We start from the raw sequence: 19,517 nt of genomic DNA, 5'->3' as shown, positions 1-19,517 counted from the left end.
GGGAGGAGGCCCAAGGCCAGCTGGGGCTCTAGGGGAGATGGTGCATGTGCTTCTATGCACTGACCGGCAGGCTCAGGACAGGTCTTTTCATCAGAGCCGTCCCCACAATCCTTCTCTGAAACACAGAAACCGCCAAGGCAACCATTGGCACACGAGACACGGCAAAGATGAGGGGCAACATGGGGCTGACCCAATACATCCTCACACACATTAGCCAGGGCTCGAGCCACTGCTGCAACACGTCACAACACCACACCAGACATGACCAGAGCCCCAAGACGGCACAGACACAACAGTCCACTGGCCCCCACGGCTGACATCACCTGGTCCAGGGTTGACTGCCAGGTGGGCTCCCGAGTCTGGAGCCAGAGCCTGGAGGGACCCCAGGAGACGGGGTTTGCAGGGAGAATGGCATTGGGCATGGGCTCTCCTTGCTCATCTCTCCCTGGCCCCTGAGCCTCTGCCAGAGGATGGGCAGCTCAGGCCCTGCCCGGGGAGGAATGGCACTGACAGGTGATGGGCGGGGTATCCCCTGGGTCCATCTTGGTTCCCCCACAGTGTTTCTAGCTTGTCCTTATTTCTCCTGGACAACCCAGGGGGACTTCTGTGAACTGGAGGAAGGCCCCGGCTTGATTCTAAAACCCCTTCACCTGCCACCCAGGTCCTGGCTGTGGCTTCTAGCTTTCCTAGGAATCAGGGCAGGTGAAGGGAAACAAGCTCTTACCATTGTCACATCTCCAGTTGATGTTGATGCATCTGCCGTTGTTGCAGGTAAACTGAGTCAGGGGGAAGCAGGTGGGATAGGCTGTCAGGGAGAAAGAGTAGCTGAGTAGGGTCCTCAAGATTATTTAGCATCATAGCACCAAGCAGGTGGGCGCTGGGTCCTTCCCATAACCGGCAGCCCTCAGCCCAGCCAGATGGGGGAGTGAAGGCTAAGTGGAGGTGCCTTGGCCTGGAACTCTGCCCATTCACTCCTACCCCTCTAAGCATCCTTTTTTTTAAGCAATTAATCACCAAACGCAGGCCATGCGCCGAGTGCTCTCCGCGCATGATCTCACTGAACCCCTACATCAGTGCTGTGACGTGGATGCCAGTATTATCCCCACTCTGCAGATGAAACTCACAGGGGCCCACGGAGGTCGAGCAACTTGCCCAAGGCCACCCAGGTACTAAGGTGCAGGGACTCTCCAGCACCCCCGCCCCAGGGCACGCTCTCGTGGGCCCTCCCTCCCCGTGCCAGCCTGGCCTTCCTGCTGTCTTGCTCACCACACGAGGCTGACTCATCGGAGCGGTCCCCACAATCGTCATCCAGGTCGCACGTCCAGGAGATGGGGATGCAGCGGCCACTGGCACAGGAGAACTGGTTGGGTGGGCAGGTGCGAGCTGGGGACAGGGATGGGCGTGAGTGCTCACAGCTGAGTCCCCTCTTTAATTTCACTTGCTTTGCTATTATTCTCTGCCTCTCTGGAAGTCTCCCCAAGGACCTCAAAGCTATTCTTCTTAGAGACATCATTCAAAATCACCTACGTGGTCTCACACCGGACGCTTCACCCCGTCTCTCGAGGGGTCGCTGGTGTCCTCCAAGGAGAAGATCCATCCGCCTTGCTTGTCATCCCCAACCTAGAGCTGTGCTCTGTCCCCTGCAAGCACGGGCCTCCCAGCCAACCCTGTCCTCCCTTCCCCTCTGCCCTGGGTGCCCCATGCTCCTGTCTCTCCCTGAGGCCCCTCTGTCTTCCCAAGCCTGGCTCCCCCGCCTGCCCTGCCCTGGTGACTGAGGGGTGCCGGTGTGGTCACGCCCCTCCCACACCTGAGCAAGTGGCATTGGACTCGTCTTCGCTGTTCCCGCAGTCATTGTCCCCGTCACAGAGCCAGCGGTTGGGGATGCAACGGTTGTTCTCGCACTTGAACCGGTCCGAGGGGCAGGTGTGCTGATCTGAGGAGGGAGAGGTCAGGGGTCAGCCGGAGGGAGGGGCCCCCAGCTCTCCAGCTGTTGCCCAAGGGCCGGCTGTGCAGCAGGGACTCACGGCAGAGGGCAGGGGCCTCGTCGCTGTTGTCCAGGCAGTCGTTGTCCCCGTCGCACTTCCAGCGTTCCTGGATGCAGCGGCTGTTTGAGCAAGCGAACTCGCCTGGCTGGCACTGGGGTGGGGGCACGTAGGACGGGTTCGCTGTGGGTACCACGAGGCGTGAGGGGGAAAGTCAGACCCAGGTCATGGACAGGTGCCGAGCCCCCTGTCCTCTGTTGGCTTGTTTTATGATTTTAAAATAATATACACAGTCATCTTTCCTAGTGCATAGTTCTTCGTGAAGAAATTATCTGGGTGGAAACTGCAACTCTTTCTCAGGCCACAAGGGTGATGTTTGCTCTGCTGCTTCCAGTACCGCAATGTGGTCTGAAAATAAAGGAGCTTCCAAGAGAGCCTAGAGCCCCCCATCCTTTTGTCCCCACCGAGCAGCCCGCCCCTTGCCCCTCCCTGCCATCTCCATGAACTGCGCCTTGGAAGTCATCTCCAGGACCCTCGGCCCCTGCTCTGGTCCCTGGACTTTTTCCTGCCTTTGGCTATCAGCGGTGAAATCACTTCATCCTTTGTGTTTGCACAGGGTAAGCTCAGGAAGCCCAGGACGCCCATGTCAGTCCCTGGCCCTGGCCCCCGCTGCTCTGCGCATGCCTTTCTGACCCATCTCTCACCCCCTCTAACCCTGTGGGTCCCAAGGACCACTGGACCTGGAGGCTGTATGTGTCCGCCTTGCTCCTCACCTGTGCTTCCAGACCATTCTCCCTCTCTCCCCTCTGAAAAATCAGTACTGACTTTCATGTTTTTAGACTATATACGAACCCCTACTTCAAAGGACCCCAGGCTAGTCCCCAGCATCCTTAAGGGTTTTTAGCTCCTGGTTCAGGGTCACTTTCTCCATAATCACTCCCTCTTTATTCTTGGTGATTTCAGTGTGCACACAGGTGACTCTTCCATAATGCTGGCCCCTCAGTTTCTAAGCTCCTCTTCACCAATCCTCTTGCCCTGCACCTGGCCTCAGTCACTCACTCTTAGGTGTACACTATGGCCCACTGACCCATTTTCACTTCTGGGATTCTATCCTAAGGAAATCATCCAGAATATGGGAAGGCATGAAGCTATAAGAAATAGCAGAGCAGGTGATTAATAAACAGACTCTGGGTCAGGGTTCCTGGGTTCAAACCCCTGCTCTAACTTTGGGCCTCAATTTCTTCATCTATAAATTGGGGTAATAAAGATACCTTCCCTACAGGAATATTTTAAGGAGTAAATAAGTTACTGCATGAGGACTGCTTATAACCATGCGTAGTACATAGTCCGTGTTCAATAAATGCTGGCTGTGATTACAACAAAAAACTGGAAACAACCTAAACATCCAACAGTAGAGAAATGGTTCAGTAAATTATGGGATGTTTACCCAATTAAATATATTTTGGCCATTAGAAATTCTGCTGATGTATTCATGACGCACCGTCAAGTGACAAATGCAGGAAACAGAACAGCATGTGCAGCACGATTCCATTTAAGCAAAAGTAAATATATAGAGAAATTGGGAGGTTGTTCACTGAAATGGTAACGGTGCAATCTATGGGTGGCGGAATTTGGGATGATTTGTACTTTCTCTTTTGTATTTTTCTATACTGTTCATTTATTTTTACAATGAGCATGACCCGCTTTTATTAAAAAATGGGGCTATTTAAAATAATGCAATAATAACACAGAAAATTTGTGACATATATGAGCCAAAAGGGGCAGAAAACATTTATATACAGTATATTCCAACCATGTAAAAACACACCTAAGGAAAAAAGGATGGTGTGCCTTTACCACAATACTAACAATATAGTGGTGTTTGCTGGTGAGATTGGGCTTTTTTTCTCTCCTCTAATTTCCAATATTCTGAACTATTGTCGTATAACTTTAATAATGCGGAAATAAATGTAAAACGTTAATGGTTTTCTCTTTCCATAGCTGTCCTGCTCCTCACTTGGTTTCCCTGATTTTCATGCCTTCCCAAACCTCCCACCCCCTGGTCACCCCGAAACACCCTCCAGCCCTCAGAGCCTTCTTCTCTCACCCCATCCCTCACCTCCTGTTGCCCCCAGGGCCCTCTTTGCCTCCTTCATCTCCGACGGGGACACCGTGGCCTCCTCCTGCTGGGGTCTGCTCCCCCACCTCCCACCCCAGCTGGGCCCCTCGTACCCAAACAAGTGACACCGTCTGTGTCCAACACCTGGTCCTCAGCACAGGCACACTGGCGGCTCCCAGGGGTGGCCAGGCACAGGCTGCTGCAGCCGCCATTGTTCACCCGGCATTTGTTGGTACCCACTGTGAAGGAGGGGTCACGGGTGGGAGGAGGAAGGACGGGGAGGACAGGGGATGGGTTTCAGCAGGGTCAGGAAAGGCCAGAGAGGGGAGATGAGAGGCCGGGGGAGGAGACGCATTAAAAGGAGGAGACAGAAAGAGGAAATACGGAGGGGTTGAAGAAGAGGAGATGCAGTCATGGGGCAGGGGGGAGATAGGGAACACAGAAGGTCAAATTGGGGTGGGGGCCTCTCTTCTCGAGAGTCTCCGAAGTTAGAGCCTGGGATCCCTGGGGAGTGCCCTCACCCCCCGATCTAGGTCCCACCCCAGACCCAAGTCCCAGCCCAGGGGTACCTTGCTGCTGCTGGGCATCATACATGCGGATCTCAAAAATGGGGGGCCGCTCGCTGCGCAGAAGGGTCACGATGGGGGGCGTGCCTCCTGTGCCCCGTTCCAAGCGGTAGACACTGCCACTCCGGTACTCGGTCCAGAAGAGGTAGTTGCCGTGGTGACACAGGCCAAAGGCGTGGTTCAGCTCCGGACCCTCGTACACAATCTAGGAATGGAGAAGAGGTTACCAAGGAGCTGGGAGACAAGTGGGGGTGCCTCAGGGAGGCCCGGGGGCGGTCAGTGTTCTGTACACTCATATGTCCATGGCCTGGCCATCAGCCTAGAAGCCCCCAGGGGTGCACGCCATGAAGTGCCAGGCCCTGAAGCCAGCAGAGCGCTGACGGGGGGCTTTGCCCGCAGTCCTCTCTCGGGCCGATTCGTGTTCATTCATGTCCCTCCAACACAGGCGCACGCGCGCACGCACGCGCACACACAGAGTAGCGAGCAGACATCCAGGATCCATGCATTCGTTTCTTCATCCACCACACATCTGCCAGGATCTGTTAAGGTAGCACTAAGAAATGGAAAAGACGCGAGCCCTTCGCTGGAGCTGCCTATCGTCTCAGGAAAGGCACACAAGGCTGTCCACGGCGGAGAGGGGTCTGGAGACGACACCCCAGAGGAGGCGGCCCGCCCCTGAGTGCTGTGCCAGCTGAGGAGGAGCTGGGTGGAGGCAGAAGAATCTGCATGAGCAGCAGCAAAGAGGGCAGCACCTTGACGTGTGCTGGACTTGAAAGCTGTCTAGTGCTGCTGTTCCAGGTCCCGGGATGCAGGGAGCAGAGGGTGAAAGAGGACCACAGAGACGGTCAGGGGCCACACCATAAAGGGCCTTACACACCATGAAAGAGCTTGGTCCACACGCCTAGACTTGCACGGGGCTCATGAATGAAGACGTAGCCCCCGGAATGAACGAGCGTGCGCCTACACCGTCTCCAGGCATCTCGCACCTGTACAGGGGCACACAGTGCAGGCACACGCCAGTGTGTGCTGCCTGTATGTGCACAGCCAGGCAGAGGCGCACACGATGTGTATGCTCAGGTGTTCACACAGGTGGTCAGGCCCACAGACCACGTGCATGGTCACAGAGATACTCTGATAGAAGCGAATCCTCGAACAACGTAAGACATAGGCACACAAGCACACAGAGGGACACACCCGCAGGCTCACAGGTAAACACACACGAAGCACACAGGCCCGGACACACACAGATGCCCACACATTCAGACACACAGCCTCACCCGCACAGAAACGTGGTCCAGCAATGCACACATGAACACCCACACACAGGCGCACGCCTGCCCACCTTCCGGTCCGTGCCATTGAGCAGGATGGTCTCGATGCGATCATAGAAAGCGTCCACCCAGTAGAGGCGCCCAGCTGGGATGTCCAGGCTCAGCCCATTGGGCCAAAGTACTGTCTTGGAGGTGACAAAGATGTCTCGGTGTGAGCCGTCCATCCAGGCCCTCTCCAGCCGCCCTCGCCGACTGTCCTTGGGGTCCTCCTCCCAGTCAGTCCAGTACATCCACCTGTGGGCAGCTACTGGTCAGCACCACATAGCCACCCCTGCCATCAACATCCTCCCCTGTGATCCCAATCCAGACGGGCATCCCAGAGCTCCTCACGGGGGTCTTCCTGCCCTGCTCACCCTCAGCCCACATATTTCATTCATTCATTCCTCCATTCAACAAATATTTGTTGAATGCCTACTGAACTGGGCACAGTTCTGGTGCTGGAGGACCCAGCAGAGACCAAGGCAGCCAAAGCCCCTGCTCTCGTACGGATATGTCCCACCCAGGACACAGACAAGAAACAAGTCAGTCGAGAGGGTCACACACGACGCAGAGCGATAGGAGTCAGGAGGGACTCGAAGCAGGGGCACGGCATGGACAGTGCCCGGGCAGCCGGTCGGGAAGGCCTCTCTGAGGAAGTGGCATTTGAGCTGAGAAGGAGCCACATATGCAAATACTTGGGAGTCCCAGGCAGAGGAACTCCAAGAGCAAAAGCCCTGAGGTAGGAAGAGCTGGAGTGCTGGTTTAAGGAACAGACAGCAGGCAGTGGGGACAGAACTTGCAAATGCAGGATGTGAGGTGCAGATGAGGTCAAACGAGCTGCAGGCAGACCCTGTAGGACCCCGGGGCTGATAAGGGCAAGGGGAGCCAGGGGAGGGCCCGCTGGGAGTGACAGGACCAGATTTCTATGTATGTGTTTAGAGTATCACTCCCATTGCCCTGTAGGTGGGGACACCTTTTCCCCTTTCAGCCCAATTCTCACCGAAGCATCCCACCTCGGCTGCCCTCCCCTGTCCACTCTCTCTCTTATCCCCCAGTCCTGAGGCCCATGCAGTCCCTGGCTCCTCCCCTCCCAAGGCGGTGGGAGGACTCACCCATTGAGCGGATCCACCACAATGGCCCTGGGGTGTGTCATTTTGCCCTCGATTAAGGTCTTGCGGGTCTGAGCAGCCTTCTCCAGCCTGGCCACACTGATGGTCTTCTTGGGCCCATCATCCGTCCAATACAAATTGTCCCCCATCCAGTCCACAGCTACGCCCTCCACATTGTGTATGCCTGCAGTGGGCGGGGCGGAGCAAGGAGGGAGAGCCTCAAAGGAGGCTCAAATCTGCCGGCCTCTGGCTCTTAAGATACCTGCACCTTGGAGCACTTGGCTAGTGGGGAATGCAGGGAGACTCCTGTGCCCTAGACAGTGGCTGGGATGGGATGGAATGAGAGGTTGGAGGAAGGAGCCTGGGAGGTCGTTTGTGCTACCACATCTGTGTTGAGTCGGGGTCTCTCAAAGCTGCACATGGCAGGGCTTCCCTGGTGGCGCAGTGGTTGAGAGTCCGCCTGCCGATGCAGGGGACAACGGGTTCGTGCCCCGGTCCAGAAGGATCCCACATGCCGCGGAGCTGCTGGGCCCGTGAGCCATGGCCGCTGAGCCTGCACGTCCGGAGCCTGTGCTCCGTAACGGGAGAGGCCGCAACAGTGAGAGGCCCGCGTACCGCAAAAAAAAAAAGCTGCACATGGCAGCAAGAAAACCTACGTGGCACACGTGGGCTCACTTGAGAAGGCACGTCAGGGCCTGAGCTGGGGTGGACAGCTGAAGCAATAGGCATGTGGCTCTGGGCACAAGTGCGACGCCACATCCCAGGCCTAAAACTCCTGAGCTAACAAAATGAGTAAGTTAGGGAGTGATTTTTCACTTAGCCACAGGCTTCATCTCAAGCTAAATAGCATCCCTGGTATAGGGAACCCCAGTCCTTTCCTGATGAGGAGTTACTTTTGATTTCCCCGAAGTCTTATGATTGCTGACGGCTGAGGTTCTCTGAGCCGAGGTGGGGGATGGAGAGCAGGCCAAGGGGTGGTAACCAGCACCAGCCAGACTGACTGGTTAGGAAGCCCTGTCCTGGGGGCCCGAGTGCACGTTTGGGAGCTCCTAACACCTGGGAGGCATGGTGCAGCGTTCGGAGGCTCAGAGCCTCCACGCCGATGGATACTCAGAAGACAGTGCACTGCGGACCTGCTGGGGCAGCTCAGAGGGAAAAACTGGATTCCATTCACAAAACACAATTTTCTCAGGACATGTAAGCATGCAGCTCTTGGCGGCCGTGAGGTCTGGCTGCACAGACCCTGTGTGTACACACGTGTGCCGGTGTGTCTGCGCCGATTCAGAGCCTCAGGCCTCTCCCCGGCTGTGCGCCGTGTGAAGCTCCGGGGCTCAGAGCCAACAGCAGAGAGACCCTGAGTTTCCCCAAGGCTGGCAAGGACGGCCCACACGGCCTTAGCCATCCATCCTCCGGCCTCTTCCCGGCTCAGCCAAGAAGGGGGTCACCCAGGGGTCAATCTGTCTATCCCCTCATCTCCATGCCAACCAGCCCAGCTAGCCAGTCAGCTGGGGACTCTCCACGCTGGAAGGGCACCAGGAGAGAGACGCCCAGGCCCCCAATCACTTCCTGCCTCAGGTGGGCACGTGCCTTGGGGGTCCCATCCACACACCGCCCACTTTGGGGCCCTTACCATCCTTCAGGATGGTCTCCCGCTCAGTGCCATCGATCTTCTGGCGGCCGATGAGGTAGCTGGTGGTGTCGGCAAAGTAGATGAAGCCGGTCTCAGCATGGAAGTCCAGGGCCCGGGGGTTCATGAGGTTCTCGATGGGGATCATGTGCTCGTCGGGGACCTTGGCCCCCATATCCATGCCCCGGATGATGCCTGGCCGGCCCTTGCCATACACGAGGAATAGCTCGTGTTCCGGCTCTAAGGCAGGCACAAGGAGGGGCACAAAGTCAGACACACACACACACACACACACACACACGACCACCACCCAGCCAACGCCCCGGCTGTACTGGGTCAAGGGTGTGGGGACGGCAGGGGGTCTGAACCACATGGACAGACACATAGCATGTAAGGTCCAGGGAACAACGCCCTGGGGGTTTTTCCTATGCACCCTAGGGGTGAGAAATGGGGTGGAAGTAGCATGTCTTCAGTAAGTGCCCTCTGTTGAGTAGTGAAATTAGTGGCCCAAATATGTTGGAATCAGGTCCCTTTTGACCACTTCCTCTGTTCATCCTAGTCTAAGCCATGTCACTTCTTGCCTACGCCGCAAAACAGCGTCCTGCCACTTCCCTGCTGCCCATCCTCCGCCCAGCATCTAGCGTGATCATTTCTACAAACGTGACTCAAATCTGTTAAGCCACCCAGAGCTTCTCATTCCAGTTAGAATATAATCCAACACCCTTCCTCATCTCCCCTCACTCACGCGCTGCCCTGCTCCCGTCCCCCTGCCGCCTCTCTGCTCTCCGGCCCGCCAAGCTCATGCTGGCCTCTGAGCCTGGGCGCTACAGATTCCCTCTGCCGGAAACGCTCTCCTTTCAGGTACATGATTCTCATGATTCACTTCCTCATTTCACAGCGCGCTTGACATTACTATCGCCTCCGCAGAGAAGCCTTCCCTGACTGTCGTCTAAACTGGAGCCTTCGCTGTCATTAACTCTAAGCTGCACTTTATTTTCTTCCTAACACCTACCCTCACCGCAAGTTATTTATGTGTTTGTCTGCCTCCCCTTCCAGACTATAAGCTCCATGAGGCCAGAGACAACGTCTATCTTGTTTACTGCTGAACCCTCACTGCCAGGACAGTGCCAGACATAGTGTGCGCTCACTAGATACTTGTTGAATGAAGGAAGGAATGAAGGGATGAATGGGCCAGTTGACAGCGTTCTCCGGAGCCTGAGTGGGGGAGCGGGATAAGCCCTGCTCTCGGATGGGAGTGCAAGTCGCATCCCTGTCCCTCACCAGGGCGAAACTTTGGGTAAGCCCCTACCATCTTTCTGCATCTCAGACAGACGCAGCTGGGCTGTGGGAGGCGGGTAAGGACCCCTCCCGTCCCACCCCAGCAGGCACACAAGCCCTTCCCTGTCACTCACTCTTGCATGACTTCCCATCACTGCCCAGGCTGAAGCCGGAGCGGCAGCGGCAGGTCCGCGCCTTGTGACTGTTGGCCAGCAGACAGATGTCGGAGCAACCTCCCGGCTTCCCGTACTGGTCATTCTCGCAGGCGTGGCTCCTCACTGGGGCAGGGTGGAGAGCTGCTCAGGACCCCTCGAAGCCCCTGTGCCAGGCCTTGAGAAGGCTTCCTGCAGTCTGACCACTCTCCCTCCTGCTAAGGTCTTTGTGCCTGTTGTCCCCTCTGGGGATTTGGAAGCCACGGGACTGGCATTCCTCTGCTCTGACACCACCCAGCCTTCAGACTCTTGGGTGGGGACCTCTGTGGTCAGGGGACAGAGTCACACTGTTGCCCACAGCCAGGCGCTTCTACTCTAGACCAGCCAGGGAACTGGGAGGGGTGATCTACGTCCTGAGCAGAATAGGGGCAAGGGGCTCCCTCGGGGTGGGATCTGGAGGCTGACGGGCAGGAAGGGGCGGCGGGGGAAGCAGACGGTGGAGAGGAGGTAGTCTGGGGTGGATGGCTAGGAGAAGCAGTCATGCCACGAGAGAATCAGGGGTGTCCCTGGCGGGGCTGTGGAACCCCACTCACCTCGGGGCTGACGCCGCTGGTGGTAGATGTGGAGGGCACCTCCCTTGTCCACACGGGTGACGACCTGGTAGTCGGTGCTGTTGAAGCGGTTCACGCGGATCACGCTCGTCTTCTGCTGGGCATTGGCGTTGTCTGAGTTGGTGGCGTAGAGATAATTCTCAAACACGGTCAGGCCATACAGGTGCTCGATCTGAGGTGGGCAGGCAGGAACGGTCAACATGAGGAGAAGAGAATCCTCCCTCTGCCCCTGGTGAGCCCCTAAGCTTCTCTTCCAGACTCCATAACTTGCATCCCCAAACTTATTCCACGGTTGTCTGACTCCGTGCTTTACTCCTGTCTCCTCTGGACTATCCTGTTCTTGAGATATGCTTGTCAAATCCCATCCATCCTTCACAGAGCATCTCTTTGAAGGGCTTCTGGAACCTTCTAACCAGAGAGGACAGTCTCTCCTTCCACACTCCATTTCTGGCTGTAATCCACTGTCTGGTGATCTGTGGGTTTACTCTACCCACTCCGCTCAAACCCCTTGAGGGCAGGAACCATGTCCCTCTCAGAACCAGGCACATATTCAATGATGGGATGATTTTGCACTGAAGTAGAGTTGGGCCCTACACTCTGTCCACAGGGAACATGCTTAGCCCGCCTCTAGCTCCCAGCTTTTGGGAAGGTTGAGAGAACAGACTGGCCCCAAGCAAGCCTGATAACAGCCTCTGCTACCTGCATAATGTATCTAAGGTAACCAACTGTCCCAGTTTGTCCAAGACTGGCCCAGGGGACTTTCAGGGCTGACACTGGGACAGTCTCAGGCAAATCGGGATGGAGGGTCCCCCTAATTATCCCAGAAGAGAGGTGTCATCTCTGAACTGGAAGGGCTTCTGGACTAGGTTCAAGTGCTATTTCCCAGCTGTGTAACCTCAAGCAAATCACTTAACCTCTTTGAATCCTGCCTTTTTTCAGCCGCCAAAAGGGAACTGAGACACCTGACCGCTCATTTTCCAGGGGCTTGTTGTAAGAACCCAACTCAAATGAGAAAAGGGAAGTAAAAGGTGGTCTCTAAAATGACTGTGGCCGTCCGAGCGGAAGCCATGTTCTGTCCTTTCCCCCAGATGCTCGTGCCCACCCCCTCCCTACCAGAGGGCTCAGGGCAACCACGCTCCCATTCTGTCCCCCGCCCTCCCAAGAGGCCCAGAGAAGGGTTTCCCGGCCGAGACTTCCTCCTCACCAGGATGCCCTGGATGATGGTCTGCCGGCCCTTGCCCTCGTAGTCCACCACCTCAATGTAGTCCAGGTAGGCATCGGCCCAGTAGACGAGGCGGCTGACCAGGTCCAGCGTGATGCCGTGAGGAAACACAATCTTGCTGTCGACCAGCTTGGTGCGGTTCTGCCCGTCCATATCACAGCGCTCCACTTTGGGGATCTGCCCGTAGTCAGTGAAGAACACCTTCCTGTGAGCAGATGGCATGTTAAATGGGGTCTGGACACCGGGCACCCTCCCTTCTACCACAGCCTCTGCCTCCCTGTTCCAGGGCCAGTGCCCCTGCCTGCCCCGCTCACCCCATGGCAGGGTCCAGTGCAATGCCCTTGGGGTTGTAGAGCTCCAGGTCTAGCAAAGTGACACACGTGTCCCCGTTTCGGTTGCAGACAAAGATCCTATCATCGATGTCATCCACAAAGTAGAAGTTGCCTGTCAGCCAGTCGATGGCCATCTGTTCCACGTCTGGAGAGTGTGAATGAAAGGGCTATGGGGGAGGTCCTCCCACAGACATGCCCACCCTCTGCTGGTGCAGAACCTACCGTGGGAAGCCCACCTCCTCTGGGGTGCCCTCCTCCACCACCCATGCCACGGCTGTCTCTCCTCCCTGAGCTCTTACGGGAGCTACTGGCAGCGGCACGTTTTGCCTTGTGCTCTTGGCCACCCTTCACCAACAGGGTCTCTCCAAAGAGAAGTCTCTGAGTATCCTCCCACACCGCCCTGCTCCCCATGCCGAGCTCAGGGCGGGCACACAGGGGCACTGGATGATTGGTGGCTGGTTGGCTGACGGACAGGTTTCCCAACTCTAGCCCCTGCTTGAATGGGACCAACTTCTTGGGGTTCCAAAAGGCAGTGAGGATAGGTCTACTAGCTCATTCCAGGACTTTTAAAATCTGCTTTTACTTTAGATAAGAGCACTCAGGCTAATAAAACATCACACATCTCTGCTTTTGGCTGGACTTTCATCATCTTTGTATGCTAAGTCGAGTTATATCACACTAGCTAGGAGCACGGACTGGAAGCTGTACGTGCTGCATGACTTTTAAAAGTGGAAAAGCAGGGTATCCATCAATAAATCTGCTCTGAGAGAAGAGAATGTCCAAATAAGGGGCCCGCAGAGATGGAAAAGGGAAGGTCCATGGTGGCAAAAGGTTGGAACCAGTGGCATGGGCCAAACTTCCTGTACTCACTCCCATTCCCCTGTTTCTTCAATGTCCCTATTGCTCAATTTCCTCCAGTCCTCGGAAGGGTGGGAAGGAGCAGGGAATAAGATATACGGCTGGAGGGCTTCCCTGGTGACGCAGTGGTTGAGAGTCCGCCTGCCGACGCAGGGGACGCGGGTTCATGCCCCGGTCCGGGAGGATCCCACATGCCGCGGAGCGGCTGGGCCCATGAGCCATGGCCGCTGGGCCTGCACGTCGGAGCCTGTGCTCCGCAACGGGAGAGGCCACAACGGTGAGAGGCCCGCGTACCGCAAAAAAAAAAAAAAAAAAAAAAAAGATATAGGGCTGGAGGAGAGAGTGCAGAGGAGGAGAGCTATCAAAGGACTCTGAAGGTAAACTGAGGCATGGCTCAGAAAGAGGGGGAGCTTCAGAAGGGTGGGAGTGGGGGAAGAGGATGGAGACCAGGTGCCCATACTCAGTCTATGGCAAAAAGGGCCTAAGAGATCAGGGGTGGGGCAAGGGCAGCAGGAAGTCTAGGAGGCAGGAAGTCTGGGGACGGGACCCCTGCTGGCCTCCTGGGGGGCAGTGTGGCTCCTTCTCTCCAGGACCCACTGGCTCCCAGCCACCCACTGCCCCCTCCAACGACCACTATCAGAGGTGATACCTCTTGCAAGCAGGGAAGTTTCCAAGACAATGAGTCCCTGGGACCCCTGCCTTGCACTCCACTTCCACCAATTTCCTCAGCAGGTAAAGGAGTCTTTGGACCACCTGTCTCTGGCTGAAACTTTTGTATTTATTTATTTTTTTTTTACTGAAATCCCCACTAGCCACACTCAACCTGGTAAGGATTATTCAATCCCTACACGGCTACAGGTATAATGACTAGGCTTTCTGCTCAGCTCTCCCTAATCCTCCCCCCTCCCTCACAGGGATTCAGGGGCTGTTTCCTAACAGTGGGTAGGGGTGGGGGGCACAGGGAACAGGAACACGGCTCCCAGGGAACTTGGCCAGGCCCTGACACTGACTCACAGTCACAGGACTTAGGCTGAGGGAGGAAGGGAAAGAGCCAGTCTGAGACTCTCACCAAACTAGTTTCCTCTTCAGGTCCCCCCTGTTGAACCCCACCCCAAGATGCCTGGAGAAAGAGGTCACAGGGATGAGGTGTTACCCCTGTGACTGCTGATGTGTCCCTAAACCCAGCAACTCTCTCCTCGGAGCCCCAGTACTGTCCCCTCCTGACAAGGTCAAAGAGAGGGGGCAGAGCAGCCTGGGCGCGTGGATCCCAGGCCAGGGAGGAAGAGGGCCCAGTGCAGGGGTTAGGCGAGCAAACTACCCCACACTGTGACCACAGAGAAAACAGATGAAAATGAACGCTGCTGGACCCCATCCAGAGGAAACCAAGGTCCCAAGCTGGGGCCGGGGTGGGGGGGGCGCGGGGGGGAGGGGTGGACCCTGCCGCAGTCCCAGGCAGCCAGCAGGGTGGGTGAAAGGCAAACAGGGCTGTGTGCCCTTTACTTGGTGGGCACGGTGGGGGTCTGGGGGATGCTGGCATGCAGACGAACCTCATCACTCAAAGCTGTTTTCCCAGCACCAGCTGGGGCAGCTGCGTCCTTCTCTCCAACTTCCTGAGGCTTCCCTGAGTCACTGCCCAGCTCCAAGGCTGGCAACACCCTTCCCCTGCTCCCCGATCCACCCTCCCTCGGCAAGAGGGGAGGAGGAAGAAACCTGAAGGGATCTGATGCCCCCCCATCCCAGATGCAGTTCCACGTCCTCCCCTGCAGCCTCAGGATGGCTGACCTTCGAGCCTCCCTGCTGGCCTGGGAAGGAAGGCAGAGGGACCGTCCGGCTCTCAGATGTTTACCCTTGGCTCGTCTCCTCTTCCACCTCCCAAAGGCCAGGCAGGGCCCCACTCAGCAGGCCGGTGAGGAGTTGGCAAGAACTGGAGTCCCCAGCCCGGCCTGGGCTCCCCTTTGGTATTTTTGCAGCTGGAGACTATTAGTTGCAAGCAAAAATCCTTTGTTATCCAATCCCTCCACCACATTATCTTCCTCTCTTCTCAAGTCCAGACTCCTCTGCACACCCCACCACATACACTCACACACATGCACACACTCACACGCACACACACGCTGGGCCACTCTTCCCATTCCAAGTGTAGTGAGATGGGCTCAGATCGGGAGAGGGCACCTTCCCTCCCGGGCTCCCCGCAGGCAGTGTCTGGGCCACTGCCCCCTGTCCCGGGGCGTGGAGGGGGCAACTGGAGTCCTGGGCTTCGGCCTGCAGGACCTGACATTCTGTCTCCACACACCCAGAGGGCAGCTGGCCCCTCGTGGCCCAGCCTTCTCGGGACTGATCCACCTCACAGCACCCTCCACAAGGGCTCTATGGCCAAAGGCCCCAGAGATCCTGAAGATGGGAGAATCCTGTAAACCCAAGGGGTGGGATGCTGTGTGGTGATGGGAGGAGTGTGGGGCTGGTCTGGAGGCTGAGGGGTTAGGGATCCCAGGGTAGAGAAGGAGGCCAGGAAGCTGGGAGGGTAATAAGACAGAGGATAGACCACAGCCTGCCTGCGATATCACAAAGGACTTTCAGTTCCAGGCCCCAGAATAGACCTGGGCTGTGTGTTTGTAACTGCTGAGCCCTCCCTGTGCCCCAACGCTGATGCTCAGCGCTCGGCACTCGCCACCACTCCAGCTTTCCTCGACGTCGCCCTCCTTCACGTCATTCAAGAGGCGTCTCCCTAAACTGGTGGCTGCTTTTCCAAAAACAACAGCCCCAGCCCATTCCCAAGAAGACCCTAACTTCAGCCGCAGGATTCTAGTCACTCTTCCTAAAATAATTCTGGGGAAGGAGGAGAGTCTCTGTGCCTTGAGGAAATATCCCCCAACACATCCATACACCTAAAGATTGCAGAATAGGGTACCAGGTCCCTGGACGAGGAAGGAAAATCCCATTTCCACCTTAACTGCATCCCCAGTGAAGACACCGAGTTCTTGCCCTTATTCCAGAAAACTTCTCTGCCTCTCCCATCACTCTGCTCTGCCCTGGGCCCAGACAGCCTCCAGACACTGACAGCCTGGGTGTGAATCCTAGTTTTGTCACCTTCCAACTGTGGAACTATGGGCAAGTCACTTGATGTCTCTGAGTCTTGGTCTGCGGATCTGGGATGGGATGGTGCATTAACAGCACTTAGCACGGGGCCTGGCCCATGATAAACGCTCCACAAATGGGAGCTGTTGTTCATACCACTGCACGATCCTCCCTCACCTCAGCCCCATCCTTCCTCACCTTTTCCATCTGTACCTCCAGCCAGAGCCCTGTGGCCTCCTGACTGAAGGTAGGCCCTCCAGGTGGGCAGTTTGGGGCTGACACCTACTACTTATTCTTCAAGATAGTTCAGGCCCCCAGAAGGAAAATTCCTGTATTGCAGGCTTCCATAAGCCCCTTTTATCACAGCCTGCTTACCTGATTACAAATACTGTGAGGGCAGGGCAGGTCTTTCATTTTTGTCCCTAGCGCCTGACACACACGTACTGATTCATTCAGCAAATATTTGGTGAATGCCGAGTGCTCACTCTGTTGTCCTAGAGCTGGGACTTAATTTTTTCCTTCCCTTCTATTGCCAGGATCCTCCTTTTCTGGCCTGAGGATGCCTAAGACAGTGGGACAAGACGTCTGTCACGCAACGTTCTTGCTTGTCAGAGCCACTCTGGGATCTCACCCAAGGGCTGGGGGAGATGCTCGGGAGCCCGGGGCCTTTGCAGGTAGTGAGGAGACCACCGGGCAGGCCTGGCAGAAGTTTTGCTAAATGGCATGTGCTCACACTCCTGTTTCGTGCTGGGTCCTGATTTCAGCTCTTCTTGTTCCACCAGCAGGTCCGGGGATCAGCCACACTGGGTCAGCTCTGTCCCTGGGCTCCCTTCCTGCCCCGCTTGTACTTCCAGCCCCGCTCCCCTCCCCTGAGTGGCCCAGGTCCACACAGGCTCTCAGTCCTGGGTCCCGGGGATGAGATGCTTGGACTCTGCAACTCTGATTCAGAATCAGAACAAGGGTCTTCCCACTATTGAGAAATTCTTGCTGGGCTCTAAAACACATCTCTCTTGCTTAAGTTACTTCCTTTGGCTTGAAAACAGGGAGGGGGTTGTTGGGCGCAGGCTGGGTGGAGAGGCAACTTCAAGGAGACAGCGGGGGAGGAGAGGACTGGGCTGGAGCTGTGCCGGGAGACACAGGGCTGGCCTGGCCAGGAAGAGGAGAGAAGGGCCATTAAATGATTAGGAAACTTGGAATGGGAATGGGAAGCAAAAGCACCAGGATGCGGGGGGCCCAAGGCCAAGAGCAGGCTGGCGAGAGCCCCCCAATATTCTGACACCCAATGGGTGGAAAGGCCAAAGAAGCAGGTGGCCAGTTTTCATCCGTGACACTGGAAGTGTTCTGTAGGCTGGGGTGGGGGCTGAGAGGGTCTTGGGTGCCCAGCTCAGTGGGAGCATGGCTCCCCTTCCAGCAGGGAAGCCAGTTCATCAGACTCAGAGGAGATACTCTCTCTTTCTGTGCCCCTTCGCTAGACAAATCACTGCCCTATTTCCTGTTGTGATTTTAAACACACACATACACACACACACACACACAGACACACACGAGAGGGAGGGAAAAGTGAAGCTGGCCAGCTGGACTTGGGGACCCATTTCGCAACCTTGCAGCCTGCAGCCTAGGAGGACTTTTCTGGGCCTCCCCTCCAATCTCCTCCTTCCCCATGCAGCATGGTACAGGGAAGAAACCCTAGGACCCCCAAGGGCCCCTCCAGAGCATTCCCTCATACACAGCCCCGAGTGAAGTGACTTCAGCAAACCTTATGTCCTTCAAGGCCTCTATCTGCAACCTCAGAACCTCCCCTCACCACACACACACATCTTCCCAGGGCCCCGCCCCTGCAGTCTGTGCTCTTTCTTTCTACAGCAGAAACATCCTCAAAGCTCAGGGAGGACAGGTCAGAGGAGTGAAGCCTAGACAATGCAGGGCCGGGCTGGGCTGGGGGTCAAGCAGACTTGACCTCCAGCCCTGCCCAGGGGCGGCCCTGCAGGGGGCTGGACAGGGCCTGAGGTTCCTTGAGAGGGTGGTCAGAAGTGGGGGGTAGGGTGGGCAGGCCAGGCCTGTCGACCCCTCTGGGCCTCGGTTTCCAGAACTTCAGTCTTTTGTCTGTCACTTTCAAAATGCTTCCCATGTTTCTGCACAGCCTGCTCTACCGTTTCTTTACATCAACTCACTTTTCTTATTTTGCTGCATCCTAAACAACCTATGAAGTCGTAGGTTTGATATGCTGGTTGTAGGAGCTTCTAATGGGTATTACATAAAAACATAACTATAACAATAAAAAATGCACATCCATACACGACCTAAAAATCAAGGCATTCCGGCTTTGGGAAAGGCAGTAGTAAGCCCTGAGGGGTGGGACACGGTCTTCCCTGAGGGTCTCCTGGCTCACCCCATCATGTTCTCTAGTCATGGGATCAGAGTCCTCAGAGACATCCCCGTCCTGCTGGGGCAGCGGCAGAGGGGAGGATGGACCGTGGAATTACATCCCAGGAGGGAGGAGAAGAGATGAGGACTGATTTCTAAGACCCACCCCCCAACCCAGGCTAATGCAAGACACAGGCTGGGGGAGGAAGCGCTGGCAGCCCAGCCTGTTAAGGGATGAAAACACACACACACACACACGCAGGCACGCACGCACGCACACGCACACACACCTGTCAGAACGAGTGAGGATGCGGTCAGCAGGTCTCTCCCCACTCTTGAGTAGCAACAGAGGGAAGGAGCTGGGCTCAGACAGGAAAAGGCCGGACTTCGGCCCTAAGCCTATTCCACGGAGCCAGTCATGAAGCCGCACCAGCCACTGTGGGGCCTGGGAGGGGCCCTCCGAGGGCTCAGGAGTCAGAGCAGGCCTGGCTCACAAACGCCCAAGGACCCATGTGAAACAGGCTCACTTCCTGGCCTCCTTCCTTCTTTCTATTCTATTTCTGTTTCCAGAGTTTTCTCCAGGGCAGGCTCCCCCTTCTTCCCACACCAGCAGGCGGGCTTCTCAGCCTCTGGGCTCCGGGCTCCAGCACCTCTCCCTTGTCAGACTCCTCCCCCCTGCATGGGGCTCAGGCCAGGGGTCCGACGGAGGTCAGGGTCGGCCAAGAATGGCACGATTGCAGGGAGGGCTCCCCCAGAGGGCAGAGAGAAAGCAGGAGAAAGCAGCAGCCTTTCTTCTTCCTGCCCCTGGGGGAGCTAATTACAGGCCAGCAGCCCACTGTGCAGGTGAGTGCCTGGGACCAGCCACGCTGCACACCAGGGCAGGCCATCAGCCTCTCCTGGGAAGGGGGATGA

The 19,517-nt window shown here is 56.5% G+C and overlaps 1 protein-coding gene across 5 annotated transcripts in view; it reads right to left on the bottom strand.

The window, feature by feature from the left end:
- The window catches only part of LRP1 (LDL receptor related protein 1), a 79,060-nt gene that overhangs the window by 41,840 nt on the left and 17,703 nt on the right, over window positions 1–19,517 (bottom strand). For 3 of the 5 annotated variants that reach the window (XM_033440412.2, XM_033440411.2, XM_033440410.2), the window contains 14 exons: window positions 12,291–12,453; window positions 11,959–12,181; window positions 10,737–10,926; window positions 10,126–10,269; window positions 8,717–8,953; window positions 7,090–7,270; window positions 6,010–6,232; window positions 4,671–4,872; window positions 4,215–4,340; window positions 2,025–2,165; window positions 1,808–1,933; window positions 1,267–1,383; window positions 725–805; window positions 65–115 (listed from right to left, as the gene is read on the bottom strand). In XM_033440412.2, the coding sequence (XP_033296303.2) occupies window positions 65–115; window positions 725–805; window positions 1,267–1,383; window positions 1,808–1,933; window positions 2,025–2,165; window positions 4,215–4,340; window positions 4,671–4,872; window positions 6,010–6,232; window positions 7,090–7,270; window positions 8,717–8,953; window positions 10,126–10,269; window positions 10,737–10,926; window positions 11,959–12,181; window positions 12,291–12,453 (2,205 nt within the window). Of the gene's footprint in view, window positions 1–64; window positions 116–724; window positions 806–1,266; window positions 1,384–1,527; window positions 1,780–1,807; window positions 1,934–2,024; window positions 2,166–4,214; window positions 4,341–4,670; window positions 4,873–6,009; window positions 6,233–7,089; window positions 7,271–8,716; window positions 8,954–10,125; window positions 10,270–10,736; window positions 10,927–11,958; window positions 12,182–12,290; window positions 12,454–19,517 lie in introns of those variants that run through there. The other 2 variants (XM_004276518.3, XM_033440413.2) reach the window with 2 other exon arrangements.

This window comes from Orcinus orca, chromosome 11 (assembly GCF_937001465.1).
Source record: "Orcinus orca chromosome 11, mOrcOrc1.1, whole genome shotgun sequence".
In the NCBI taxonomy this organism is placed as follows: Eukaryota; Metazoa; Chordata; class Mammalia; order Artiodactyla; family Delphinidae; genus Orcinus; species Orcinus orca.
This window is presented reverse-complemented; position numbering and strand designations above follow the sequence as displayed.